The sequence below is a fragment of the Melanerpes formicivorus genome, unplaced genomic scaffold (assembly GCF_026170545.1).
Source record: "Melanerpes formicivorus ecotype bairdi unplaced genomic scaffold, bMelFor1.0.p_v2 SCAF_87, whole genome shotgun sequence".
Lineage (NCBI taxonomy): Eukaryota > Metazoa > Chordata > Aves > Piciformes > Picidae > Melanerpes > Melanerpes formicivorus.
In genome coordinates, this window is record NW_027142439.1 from 473731 (window position 1) to 487738 (window position 14008).

Sequence of the window (14008 nt, forward strand, 5' to 3'; positions counted from 1 at the left end):
CCCATTCCAATGGGCAATCACTCTCTCTGTGTAGAACTTCCTCCTGACCTCCTGCCTAAACTTCCCCTGGCACAGCCTGAGACTGTGTCCTCTTGTTCTGGTGCTGGCTGCCTGGGAGAAGAGACCAACCTCTGCCTGTCCACAGCCTCCCTTCAGGGAGTTGTAGAGAGCAAGAAGGTCTCCCCTGAGTCTCCTCTTCTCCAGGCTAAGCAGCCCCAGCTCCCTCAGCCTCTCCTCATGAGGTGTGTTTGGGCAGTGTGGAGCCTAGCAGGAGAATCTCCTTGGTGCTAGAGGAGGAACTTCATGCACCCACAAGAATTCATTTGTCTTCCTTGCCTTCCAGACAGGCAGCCAGTCAGCACACACCTCCCCCTGGCAAGCACCCACAGCCCACCAGAGGACGAGGAGAAGCTAATGGAGGTGCTGGAAGAATTCTCCCAGAAGTTCAGATCCACTGCTCCAGGCTCTTAGTGTCCCTGCTGGCAGAGGGGAGCCACAGAGCTGCTGATTGCGCAGCAGCAGCCCGCGGAGCGCCTGCTGCTCGGGGGAAGGGGGATGCAGCAGGCCTGGTGAAAATAAAGTGTGTTGAGGTGTTCTCAGCAGGGGAGAGAGTGCTGCCTGCAGCAGGCTGCTGCTGAGAGGCTCTCCCCGTGTGGATGGGCACCTGCCCTCCCAAGGCACAGGGAGGTGCTGTTCGTTTGAACTGGAAACAAAATGAGGAGGCACTGCAGTAAAATGCAAGGCTTTGTGAAGGTGCTCAGCACTCAGCTAAAGCACTGGGCACAGAGAGAGGCAGAGGAGAGTGTCTGCAGTAACCCTGCTGGAGGCCTTGGGGAATGAAGCAGTAAATGTCTTAAACCAGGTTTGACTCTGTGCTTGACAGGCTGGTTTCATAGTATAAGAGAAGCAGTCAGGGTTGGAAGGGACCACAAGGATCATCCAGTTCCAACCCCCCTGCCATGGGCAGGGACACCCCACACTACATCAGCCTGGCCACAGCCTCAGCCAGCCTGGCCTTAAACACCTCCAGGGACAGGGCCCCAACCACCTCCCTGCACAACCCATTCCAGGGCTTCACCACTCTCATGGGGAAGAACTTCCTCCTCACCTCCAGCCTCAATCTCCCCACCTCCAGCTTCATTCCATTCCCCCTAGTCCTATCACTCCCTGAGATCCTGAGCAGTCCCTCCCCAGCCTTCCTGGAGCCCCCTTCAGATCCTGGAAGGCCACAATGAGGTCACCTGGGAGCCTTCTCTTCTGCAGACTGAACAGCCCCAACTCCTTCAGTCTGCCCTCACAGGAGGACAGACTCTTGAGCTCTACTGGTGGCTGGTAGCTAAGGGTCATGCTGATGTGCAGAAGGGAGCTCATTATGCCTGCTTTACATAATCCAAGCTCCCCAGAAGATATCCTGCTTGCCTGATTCACTTGTTCCTATTAAGTATCAGTTTAGAGAAGTCTCTTTTCATCCAGTCTCCTTGGCAATAAGGGCTTTACTGTCAGAGGGGCCCTGAAATAAGCTTTCCCATGATAAGCAGTGCTGAGACAAGCCAGGCTGTCACAGCTCTTCCTGATGGAGGGGCTGAATCAGCATTCAAACTATTGCTTCATTCTAGAAACTCAACTCCTTCTCACGCTGCAGTGAAAGAGAGCAGCAACAAGGCTTGCACAGGCATTTATTTCCTAGAAGCCTGGTACTAGCATTTTGCATGGCTCAAGCTGTTAGACACAGCTACTGGAAACAAGAGTGGGGCTGGGAGCACACACAGGGGCTGCTTTTCTCCACCCTCTAGCTGCAAGGCTAATAAAAGCTTTTGCAGGCTGGAGTATTTAAGTCAAGTTGCTTCTCAGCTCTGCAGTGTAGAAGTTTAATGGCTGATACTGAAATAGCTCATAGAAACAACCCAAAGGCACATATGTATATGCAGACACACACACACACATATATATATATATATAACATGTAGTTCAGTCCACATTCTGTCCTCCTGGTATACTGGAGTATGTTTTTCTCCTTAGTCACAGCTTCAGAACAAAGCCAAGGGTGTGTGACCTGCTGTAATCCAAGGCTGGTCCCAGCATACTGTGGTTTCAGAGCACTTCTGATGCAAAGAGAATTAAAACACAGGGCAGTAACTAAGAGCATAGTCTGGAGTCTCCCCCACTTGGCACTTACAGCCCCAGGGGTGCCTTATTTCAGCCCCTTCCTCCAGGTACAAGTGCAGCATGTGGCTGTAAAGCAAGATGCTTTGTGTTCCTGTGAGCAAATGCCTTCAGTGGCACCCACAGAAGTTTAGAGGCACAAGAGGAATGGCATCCAGGGATGGATTACCAGGAATAGAAGGCAGCAAAAGTCCTTGCTAAGTAGTGCATGCTGCGGACTTGCAGTGCAGAGCCGGCTTGCAGGAGCCAGCCAAGCGTGGAAGCTGCTCTCCCTGCCCTGCCCTTTCCACCCTCAGCCCAACACTCCTTTTGTTAGCATTCAGGCCTGCACAGCTCTGACTCTGTTGCTGAATCATTCACATCCTGAAGGTGTCCACCTTTTCCTTCGTTGTGCCAACCTACCCAGCAGGCTTCCACCCTCAGGCGTTTGGCAGGGAGGGGAATGCAGCCCCGCAGCCTCCTGTGGAGGCATTTCCCCCTGCCCTGATGGCAAGGCAGAGCCCACCAGCAGGGCTGGCTGCAGTGGTAACCTTTATTATTATTAGAATAGAATAAACCAAACCAGGTTGGAAGAGACCTTCAAGATCATCGTGTCCAACCCATCAACCAATCCAACACCACCTAAACAACTAACCCATGGCACCAAGCACCCCATCAAGTCTCCTCCTGAACACCTCCAGGGATGGTGACTCCACCACCTCCCCAGGCAGCCCATTCCAATGGGCAATCACTCTCTCTGTGTAGAAATTCTTCCTAACATCCAACCTGAACCTCCCCTGGCGCAGCCTGAGACTGTGTCCTCTTGTTCTGGTACTGGCTGCCTGGGAGAAGAGACCAACCTCTGCCTGTCTACAACCTCCCTTCAGGTAGTTGTAGAGAGCAAGAAGGTCTCCCCTGAGCCTCCTCTTCTCCAGGCTGAGCAACCCCAGCTCCCTCAGCCTCTCCTCACAGGGCTGTGCTCCAGACCCCTCCCCAGCTTTGTTGCCCTTCTCTGGACACCTTCCAGCAGCTCAACATCTTTCCTGAACTGAGGAGCCCAGAACTGGACACAGAACTCAAGGTGTGGCCTGAGCAGTGCTGAGCCCAGGGCAGAAGGACCTCCCTGCTCCTGCTGGCCGCAGCCTGGTGGTCACTGACTCCAGTGGAGAAGGGCAGCTGTAAGCCAGTTTAATCCAAGCTCCTTCTTGCTGTGCCTTTTCCCCCTTCCCTGTGTGTGTTGCTCACTCACTCCCTGCAGAAATGCAGTGCCCCTTCTTGTGCCACCAGATCCTGCTGCTGTGAAGTGAGTGCTCACCAACATCCACCCACTGGCTTTTGCAAAGCAGCTGCTCTCACCCTGGCCAGCAGTGGCAAGCTTCAGATCTCTTCTGGCTCTGCTCAGAGTGTTTCCCTCTTGGCCCATCAGGTTTGCATCCCTTGCTTTGTGGGCAGAGGTAGTTCTGGGTGCATGTGGACAGATCCAGTGACTGCTTCCAGGAGGTGATTTTGAAGTGCAAACAAGATGACTTGAAGACTGTTCCTGCAGCCAGCCTCAGATTCCAGCTCTAGGCAGCAAGAGAGGGAAGGCCTGGAGCACACAGGGAGTGCACCAGGGAGCAAGGGGAACACAAACACTTCTGGGATTGACAGTGGCCAAATCCAAGCCCTTCATCTTGTGAAGCAGGTCAACGTTTATGTTCCTCTCTCTAGAGGGAGCCATCAGATAAACATTGGGATGTACTCTCGTGCAGGAAGCTTCTCTCTTCCTCAGGGCAAATGCTAAGGCACAGCCTTACCAGGACACACAGCATCAGCCTGGCCAAAGCTCTGCAGCAGCCCAGGTTTTCAGCCTGCCCTCAGGAGAAACAGCTCAAACCTTTAATGTGCCAGCAGTGCCAGTGGTGTCTCACGGGTAAAATCGTTGTCAGAGAAGAGGACTAAGAGGAACTGCACTGGTGCAAACCTCAGGGAGCTCCCAGAAAGTGGCATTGGCCTTGGTGGTTAAAAATCATCTTGAGCACCTTCCCTTTACTTTCCACCTGAGAATCCAGAATCAGCAGGGAGCCTTGCAGAACATTGTGCAACTCTTCTGCTGCCCAAACATCCTCCTTCCCTTGGCTCCTCACTCCCTGCTGGGTGGCTGGAGTGAGAATTTGTCATGGCAAAGGAATGACCCCCATGTGCCCAGGCAGTCACTGGCAGCTTTATGCCAACCCACAGACAGGGGAGGTGAAAACTCAGCCAAAACTCAATAAGCCAAACTCCCTACCACAGGCAGATTGACACACACACAGAGAAAGAAAAGCAACAGCCAGAGGCTGATGGGAATTAATTGAGTGGGGTTAAACCACCACAATTTACTCAGTTACACAATGGAACAGCACTAGAAAGTGTTGCAAGATAACTGGCAGGAAAGATGGTCATGTCCTTGAGCAGTGCTGGAAAACACCAGCCAAGGTGATCATCCCTTTGAAAGGCAAAAGCTCTCTATGCTGAAAGCAAGCAAAGGCCACAGGAGGCTGGGCACTACTCTGGAGGGGAGTTACCAGGTAGAGAGCCAGAAGCAATGCTCAGCCTCTGGGAAAACATCAATCATACCTGAAACTAAGTGGTGACAGACTCACAGAACATGAGAGGTCAGAAGGGACCTCCAGAGATCATTGGGTCCAACCCCCCTGCCAAAGCAGGATCACCCAGGCTATTCATGAGTGTGTTATAGAATAATAGAATAGAATGATAGAATAATAAACCAGGTTGGAAGAGACCTTCAAGATCATCGTGTCCAACCCATCAACCAATCCAACACCACCTAAACAACTAACCCATGGCACCAAGCACCCCATCAAGTCTCCTCCTGAACACCTCCAGGGATGGTGACTCCACCACCTCCCCAGGCAGCACATTCCAATGGGCAATCACTCTCTCTGTGTAGAACTTCCTCCTGACCTCCAGCCTGAACCTCCCCTGGCACAGCCTGAGACTGTGTCCTCTTGTTCTGGTGCTGGCTGCCTGGGAGAAGAGACCAACCTCCTTTCAGGGAGTTGTAGAGAGCAAGAAGGTCTCCCCTGAGTCTCCTCCACTCCAGGCTAAGCAACCCCAGCTCCCTCAGCCTCTCCTCACAGGGCTGTGTTCCAAGCCCCTCACCAACTTCGTTGCCCTTCTCTGGACACTTTCCAGCAAGTCAACCTCCTTCCTAACCTGAGGAGCCCAGAACTGGACACAGGACTCAAGGTGTGGCCTAACCAGTGCAGTGTCCAGGGGCACAATGACCTCCCTGCTCCTGCTGGCCACACTCTTCCTGATGCAGGCCAGGATGCCATTGGCCCTCCTGGCTGCCTGGGCACACTGCAGGCTCATGTTCAGCCTACCATCAACCAGCACCCCCAGGTCCCTCTCTGCCTGGCTGCTCTCAGCCACTCTGCCCCCAGCCTGTAGCACTGCCTGGGGTTGTTGTGGCCAATGTGCAGAGCCTGGCACTTGGATGTGTTCAATCTCCTGCCCTTGGATTCTGCCACAGGAATGCATCCAGGTGGGTTTTGAATGTGTCTGGAGAAGGAGACTCCCCAGCCCCTCTGGGCAGCCTGCTCCAGTGCTCCATCACCAAACCCAAAGATGAGTTATGACAAAGAAGAGTCAAGTTTGTGCAACTCATCTTTTGCACAGAACCATTCTCAACTGCTTGATGGTGGCAGCTCCATCGGATTTTCTTGGGGCAGGACAAAGTGGGTCTGCTGTGCCTGAGGGAAGCCCTGACCTGTTAGACAGTGTTAGGTTTGGGTCAGTATCTGCAAAGGGGTCAGTGACCAGGGATGGAAAAAGTGTGTCAAGGAGGCTGGGAAGTACAAGAGTGATAAAGCCTTCATAAAACCAGTCATTGAATGCCTAAGCAAGAAGTGAGTGGCAAGCACAAAACCTCTGTGTTCATAAGGCCTGGCACCTCTCCTGCATCATCAGCTCAGAAGGGATTTGTCTCTTCCCCATCACTGGAGTGTCAAATGGCTCACACATCTCATGCATTTCTCACAGCACTGCTTGGGGTAGATGAAGACCTTTGGCCAATTCAAACCAACAGCAAGGAAGTAAAGTCAGACCTTCTCAGGCTGGATCTATCACCCCATTATGGAACAGCCCCACGGTCCTGGTGGCTCCTGGATCCTGGCCAGGGCTGCTGGTCAGCTTGCAGTGCTGGGGCAGGGGATGCTGTTGCTTTGCACAATTCTAATGAATGTCCATTTCTATTCTGCTGGCTTTGTTTCTGTGGTGATAACATTCTCCCTTGGCATCTCTGCTTCTGCAGAGGCTTTGCCAGCAGACTGTGCTCTCTTGTTCTGAGTTCAATGTCCCCACATGGCACCGATTCCAATGCCTCTGAACTCAACCCCTTTCTGTTCCTAGCAGCACAGTGCTGTCCTGCAGCAAGCAAAGTTTCAGGGGTGGCCAAAGGCTGCTTGGTGACAATGGAAAATCCCCAAGCCTGGGAAGAGAGGTCCCACAGGGCAACACAGAGCTCATCTCGAACTTGAATCCCAGAACTCCGGGTCCCTGTCCAAAGAGAAACCACTTCCCTCCCCCCTTATATTTTTCACACACAATCCTGAAGAGAAAGAAGTCTGCTTCTGCCTCAGCACTACAGGAGAGGTCAGCACTGGAGGAGCTTGGCACATGGATCCAGCCTGCAGAAAGGACCAAGTTACTGTGGCACACAATGGTCACACAGAGAAACAAAGGCTTCTAAATCCTCACTGCAAGCCTGGCCCCCCGGAAAGGACACAGCCCCACAAAGCCTCACCTTGCAGAGCTGCTGCCTCTGTGCTACAAGATGCAATGTTGGCTGCTCTTTCCCAAACCTTTTGGGGACTGGTGAGGGCAGACATAGGGGAGGTGCTGGAGTCACCATCCCTGGAGGTGTTTAGGAAGAGCCTGGATGAGGCCCTTGGTGCCATGGTTGAGTTGATCAGATGGTGCTGGGTGAGAGGTTGGACTCGATCTCGAAGGTCTCTTCCAGCCTGTTTTATCCTATCCTATCCTATCCTATCCTATCCTATCCTATCCTATCCTATCCTATCCTATCCTATCCTTTTATTACTTTGTTATTAGCCCTGGCATTTGAGATGTAAAGAAAGAGACTTCTCTATTACTTTCTAACCCATGCAGCAGACACAGGCACTAAGTGGTCTTTGAACCACAGAATGGTTGAGGCAGGAAGGGACTGCTGAAGGTCATCTGGTCCAACTCCCCTGGCTCAAGCAGGGACACCTAGAGCCAGATGCCCTGCACCATGTCCAGTTGGCACTGAAATAGCTTCAACAATGGAGACTCCACAACCCTCCTGGCCAGTGCTCAGTTACCCTCACAGTGACAAGAAGTGTTTGTGGTGGTCCAGAGGGAAGCTTCTGTGTTTCAGTTTGAGCTCACTGCACCTGATTCTGTCACTGGGCACCACTGGGCAGGGCCTGGCTGTTTTCTCTTTGCACTCTCACTTCAGGGATTTACATATACTGATCAAATTCCCCAGAGCCTTATCTTCTCTAGGCTGAATAGTCCCAGCTCTGAGTGAGAGGCTGGCTGGGGCCTTTCTGCAACTCCCTGAAGGGAGGTTGTAGCCAGGTGGGGGTTAGTCTCTTCTCCCAGGCAACCAGCACCAGAACAAGAGGACACAGTCTCAAGCTGTGCCAGGGGAGGTTCAGGCTGGAGGTGAGGAAGAAATTCTTCCCAGCAAGAGAGATTGGCCATTGGGATGTGCTGCCCGGGGATGTGGTGGAGTCACCATCTCTGGAGGTGTTAGGGAAGAGCCTGGCTGAGGCACTTGGTGCCATGGTTGAGTTGATTAGATGGTGTTGGGTGATAGGTTGGACTGGATGTTCTCAAAGGTCTTTTCCAACCTGGTCTATTCTATTCTATTCTATTCTATTCTATTCTATTCTATTCTATTCTATTCTATTCTATTCTATTCTATTCCATTCCATTCCATTCCATTCCATTCCATTCCATTCCATTCCATTCCATGGAAAGGCTCTCCAGTCCCTTTGCTGTCTCATTATCTCACTGGCCCTTTGCTGGACTGGATCCAGCACTTCATCCCTCTGTTGTACTGGGTGGCCCACAGCTCACCCCAGCTGGGTTAAAACAGCAGCCTCTTTTTTTCTGGCAGTGATTTCCTCAGCAGGCATGAAGGAATTTTGTGGTTTTTTTCAGCCCTACATCTTTTCTGGGGGTCCCTGCACAATCTTTTAGTGCATCCAGGCATGCACCTTCTCATCAGCAACACACACTGCCCAGAGGCCAATGTGCAGCACCTGGCCCTTGGATGTGTTCAACCTCCTGCCCTTGGCCTCTGCCCATCTGCCCAGCCTGTCCAGGTCCCTCTGCAGAGCTCTCCTGCCCTCTACCTGCTACCAGTGCTGCTCATTTCAAAGCCAAGGATGACAGGCAGGTGCTCTGAGGAGCACTGCTTCTTTCCCCAAGGGAACACCAGCTAAGAGAGGAACACCAATCACTGTGTCTAAGGTGCAGAGCAGGGGAAGGCCAGCCTTGCCTGCACACTTCTTGGCACAGCAGGAGGCATCACTAAGAGCCTGCTGCTGCACTCCAGCAGCCCTGGGGGAGAGGAGTTTTCTTCAGCTGAGTGTGTGGGGGTGTGAGTGGGGTGCTGCAGAGTTTACCTCTGCACCAAGGGCACCCTCCCCCCCAGTGCCATTCATAAACCCAGCTTTGTTATTCAGCAGCTAGCACGGGAGGCAAAGGAGCAGGCAGCAGGGAGCCTGGGGCTTTGAGCAGCTCTAGGACAGAAGCAGCTGAGGTTGCTGCCTTCACAGGGCAGAGCAGGAAAGGAGGTGTTTTAACTCACCCAGAGCCAAATCCTCCTTGTTTCATTAGGGAGGTGAAGGAATTGTTGTTGGCATTAGAGACAGCTTCCTTCCCTCCACAGCTCCACATTACAGCTTTTAAGCTCACAAGGTTTTGCTCTCAGCTTCACTGTCAGAAGATTTCCTAAGCCAACACAGGTTTGTGCTGAGAGTGCCAGATCAGAGGGCGCTCAGCTTGGCTGCAGACAGCTGCAGGTACTCTAGCCAGGAAGCACAGCAAGGGCACTTTGCAAATGGATTTGTGTGCCCAGCAGCCACACACAGAGCAACACTCAAGCTCCTGCTCCTTGGAAGAGAAAGGAGGAGTGGCCAGGAGTTCACTGCACAGAAGTGCAAACACAGCTCTCCCCCAGATGTGTGTCTCCTTTGGCGTCAGCTCCTTGTCTTCATTTGTATGGTTCATGGTCAGAAGGACTAAGCACTGAGCCAGGGGCAGCTCCTCAGCTTGCTGCCTCCACTGCTCCATCATAGTATCATGGTATCAGTCAGGGGTGGAAGGGACCACAAGGATCAGCCAGTTCCAACCCCCTGCCATGGGCAGGGACACCCCACACTACATCAGCCTGGCCACAGCCTCAGCCAGCCTGGCCTTAAACACCTCCAGGGACAGGGCCCCAACCACCTCCCTGGACAACCCATTCCAGGGCTTCACCACTCTCATGGGGAAGAACTTCCTCCTCCCCTCCAGCCTCAATCTCCCCACCTCCAGCTTCATTCCATTCCCCCTAGTCCTAGCACTCCCTGACATCCTGAGCAGTCCCTCCCCAGCCTTCCTGTAGCCCCCTTCAGATCCTGGAAGGCCACAATGAGGTCACCTGGGAGCCTTCTCTTCTGCAGACTGAACAGCCCCAACTCCTTCAGTCTGTCCTCACAGGAGAGGTGCTCCAGCCCTCTGCTCATCCTCCTGGCCCTGCTCTGCACACCTTCCAGCACATCAATGGAAGCACAGTCCCTGCTGGAGTGCCAGGCTCGTTGCAATTGCTGTGTCTCCTCAGGGACAGGGCACTGAACAGTGATTTAAGTTCACTTTGGTGCTTCCATGTTTCTGCTCCCTTGAGAGGGACTCTCTGCACATCAAAGCAGGTCAGGTCACTGGCCAAGAGGCCCTGAGCCCAGAGAAGCATGGGACAGCACAGTCCAACACAGCTGTGTAAATCTTCCCTAGAGGAAAGGCAATATTGGCAGGTGACTTCCTCATCTTGCATAGCTGTGTCAGCCAAGAACCTTGCAGTCCCCAGCAAACATGTAAGAGGCGTAGTGAGAAGCTTTCCAAGGTGACACAAGCCTCTGGCTTCCAGGGGAGAAAGTGGGGGGGCTCAGAAAACAGCACAGAAGCCAGGCAAAGGCAAAGGAACCTTGCTGGTGCTTTGGGAATCCTGTGTGAAACTCAGCATTGGAATGTGCTGCCTAGAGGGGAACAAACACCTCTGAGACCTGGAGAGCAGAGGTGGCATCATGTCAGAGAGCATGGCTGCAAAGCACTCAAGCACAGTTTATGGGATGTTTGGAAACAGAATCACACACAGAAGGTCAGGGGCTGGAAGGAGCCTCAGGAGATCATCCAGCCCAGCCCCCTGTACCAGATCACACAGGGATGCAGCCAGGAGGGTTTGAGTAGCTCCAGAGGGGGAGATTCCACAACCCCCCTGGGCAGCCTGCTCCAGTGCTCTGTCACCCCCACAGGGAAAAGAGTTTTCCTCCAACCTTCTCTATGCATCACTCCTAAGACATGCACATGAAGTCCATGGGCTCCTCACTGCAGCAGCTCGGTGCTCTGGAATGAGTGCCATGGATTGTGCTGATCCTTTTGCTTCCTCAGAAGTGAATTGCTGCTGGGCAAATGGAGGAGAAGCAGGGACACCTCACACTGCAGCAGGCTGCTCACAGCCACATCCAGCCTGGCTGCAAACACCTCCAGGCAGGAGGCTTCCACCACCTCCCTGGGCAGCCTGTGCCAGGCTCTCACCACCCTCATGGGGAAGAACTTCTTCCTGACATCCAATCTGAATCTCCCCACTTCTAGTTCTGCTCCATACCCCCCAGTCCTATCCCTCCCTGACACCCTCAAAAGTCCTTCTTCAGCTTTCTTGGAGCCCCCTTCAGATCCTGGAAGGCCACAAGAAGGTCTCCTGGGAGCCTTCTCCTCTCCAGACTGAACAGCCCCAACTCTCTCAGTCTGTCTCCATAGCAGAGCAGCTCCAGCCCTCTGCTCATCCTCCTGGCCCTTCTCTGGACACCTTCCAGCACCTCCAGATCCTTCCTGGCACAGAGGCTCCAGAACTGGAGGCAGTGCTCCAGGTGTGGTCTCAGCAGAGCAGAGCAGAGGGGGAGAATCCCCTCCCTGACCTGCTGGCTCTGTTTCTCTTGCTGCAGCCCAGGCTCTGCTTGGCTCTCAGGGCTGCAAGTGCTCCCTGCTGGCTCCTGCTGAGCTTCTCCTCCCCCAGCATCCCCAGGTCCTTTTCTTCAGGGCTGCTCTCCAGCCAGCCCCTGCCCAGCCTCCATCAGTGCCTGGGATTGACAACATTCTCCTAAAAATGCAAGCTGGGTCAATCCAGGTGTTTAAAGACTTTTTATTCTTAAAAGGGATCACCACATATGCCACCAGGACAATGGGCAGCACTCAGCAACATCAGATCCTGCTCTCTGGAAGAAACTCATGAAGCCCATCAGAGTCTTACAAAATAAATATGACTGTGTGGAACAACCCAGGAAAACCAAAGTCATCTTCAACAACACAGCCAGGTATAAATGCTGAGAGGTTGCTGCACAAGGAAGAGGTAGAGGTAAACCAAACTCTTCAGACCTAGAGCAGTCTGGGCTCTGCCTTGCTCCCCCCTCCCTCCCCCCCATGCACACACTCTGAGCAGTTCCTGTTGCCAATAGTTTAATTTCCACCAGCCTGCCAGGCTCATCAGACTCAAGCAGGTCTGTGTGCTCCTTGTGATGCTCTAAGCCAGAAAGCTCTGTCAGCTTGCACAGAAGTTAGTTGCTAAGCAACCTGTCCCCCTGGGCTTGCAAGCTATGCAGGAAGGGAAGAGGCAGGAGGTTGGATTTTAGCTGCTGCGAGCCCATCAAATGCTCTCTGGGTGATGTCCACTCAGGCAAGGAGATGGTAGAGCCCTTTTGGGTGTTGCAGTAGTCCATCAGCTCCTCGGTGCTGCACCCAGAGAACAGTCAATGCCGTGCCTGGGGCTCCTCCAGTGAAGAGAGCAACGTCCCAGCTCAACAGGGAGCTGCTGCAGGGAGAGCCGAGTGCCGCACGCCCTGTGTCCGTCCCAGAGACACAGCCCGAGGCCCCTCCGCACAGAGCAGCAAGTGCCTTGGCTTGGTGAGACACAGGCCCTCCAGACTGCACCACGGGGACTTCCCAAGCAAACTCAAGACAACCAAAGTCAGATTGTACAAACCAGCAGGTAAAAAAATACCTTCTTGTGTGTTCTGGGAAGAAGAGGAAAGAGTCTCCGTGCAAACGCTCGGCAGAGCATCCAGCAGAGGATGTGGAGCCAGGGTGAAGGCATTGGCTCCTTCCCCACCTGCTGGCTGTGCCCAGCAGTGTCTGTCTGCTGCAGGGTGGTTAGCCTTAGAACATCTTTTTCTCCTGTAAATGCCACCTCTCGAGCTCCACTGAGGTACCATCAAGACACTACTGGTGTCATGTCCCACAGCTGTTAATGCAAAACCCATAACAACATAGTTAGCCTTGGGGAAAGGTAATAAAACATAGGATAGGATAGGATAGGATAGGATAGGATAGGATAGGATAGGATAGGATAGGATAGGATAGGGTAGGATGGAATGGAATGGAATGGAATGGAATGGAATGGAATGGAATGGAATGGAATGGAATAGAATAGGCTGCAAGGCAGCAGTCACAGAGCCACAGGAACACTCAGGCTGCAAAAGGCCCTCAGGATCACCAAGTCCAACCCACAACCCTACTCTGTAAGGTTCACCACTAAACCATAGCCCCAAGCACCACATCCAAACCACCTTTAAACACCTCCAGGGCTGGTGACTCCACCACCTCCCTGGGCAGCAGGTTCCAATGTCTGACCACTCTTGCTGGGAAAAAATGCTTCCTACTGCCCAGTCTAACCCTGCCCAGTCACAGCTGGAGGCCATTCCCTCTTGTTCCATCACTAACAGAAGAGACCAGCAGCAGCTTCTCCATGATGTCCTTTCAGGGAGTTGTAGACAGCAATGAGGTCTCCCCCAGCCTCCTCTGTTCCAAACTAACCATCCCCAGCTCCCTCACTCACTCCTCATCAGATTTATTCTCCAGGCCCTTCCCCAGCTTCATTGCCCTGCTCTGCACTCACCCCAGCACCTCCACATCTCTCCTGTATGGAGGTGCCCAAAACTGGACACAGTACTTCAGAGCTGAGTACAAGGGGACAATCCCCTCCCTGCTCCTACTGGACACAGCATTGCTGATACAAACCAGGCTGCCATTGGCTTTCTTTGCCACCTGGGCACACTGCTGGCTCATATTCAGCTGCTTGTCCATGAGAACCCCCAGGTCCCTTTCTGCCAGGCAGCTTTCCAGCCACACTGCCCCAAGCCTGGAGCCTTGCTTGGGGCTGTTGTGATAATGTTCACCCTTTTTGGCTTGGGTGGTTTGGGTTTGGTTTTGGGACTGCTTAAGAGAGGCTACATGGTTAGAGGTGAATGCAGTAAGTCTGGAGAAGTTTGATTTCATCTTCCAGCACCCATGTGAGGCTGGGGCAGTTGCCTAAATGCCATTCTGTATGTCACCATGCTTCACCCTGTGAGCCAGGTACAGGATCACAGTCCTCACAAGGCATGTGCTCCAGTGCCCTAATCATCCTGGTAGCTCTCCCTTGGACTCTCTCCAGCAGATCCCTGTCCCTCCTGAACTGGGGAGCCCAGAACTGGATGCAGTATTCCAGGTGAGGTCTCACCAGAGCAGAGTATTGGGGAGGAGACCCTCCCTGGTTCTGCTGGACACACTCCTCTGAATGCACCCCAGGGTCCCATTG

At 53.2% G+C, this 14008-nt stretch overlaps 2 protein-coding genes across 3 annotated transcripts in view; one reads left to right on the forward strand and one right to left on the reverse strand.

Moving 5' to 3' along the window:
* DHRS12 (dehydrogenase/reductase 12) overlaps nt 1-1012 on the forward strand; it is a 30969-nt gene extending 29957 nt beyond the window's left edge. The window contains exon 11 of one of the 2 annotated variants that reach the window (XM_068165207.1): nt 344-1012. In XM_068165207.1, the coding sequence (XP_068021308.1) occupies nt 344-471 (128 nt within the window). In that variant the 3' untranslated portion in view covers nt 472-1012. The remainder of the gene's footprint in view (nt 1-343) is intronic. The other variant, XM_068165209.1, reaches the window with a different exon arrangement.
* Nucleotides 1013-11562: 10550 nt separating this feature from the next.
* Nucleotides 11563-14008, reverse strand: part of WDFY2 (WD repeat and FYVE domain containing 2) — a 64007-nt gene continuing 61561 nt past the window's right edge. The window contains 1 exon segment of the mRNA XM_068165206.1: nt 11563-12673. Within this exon segment, the coding sequence (XP_068021307.1) occupies nt 12644-12673 (30 nt within the window). The 3' untranslated portion in view covers nt 11563-12643.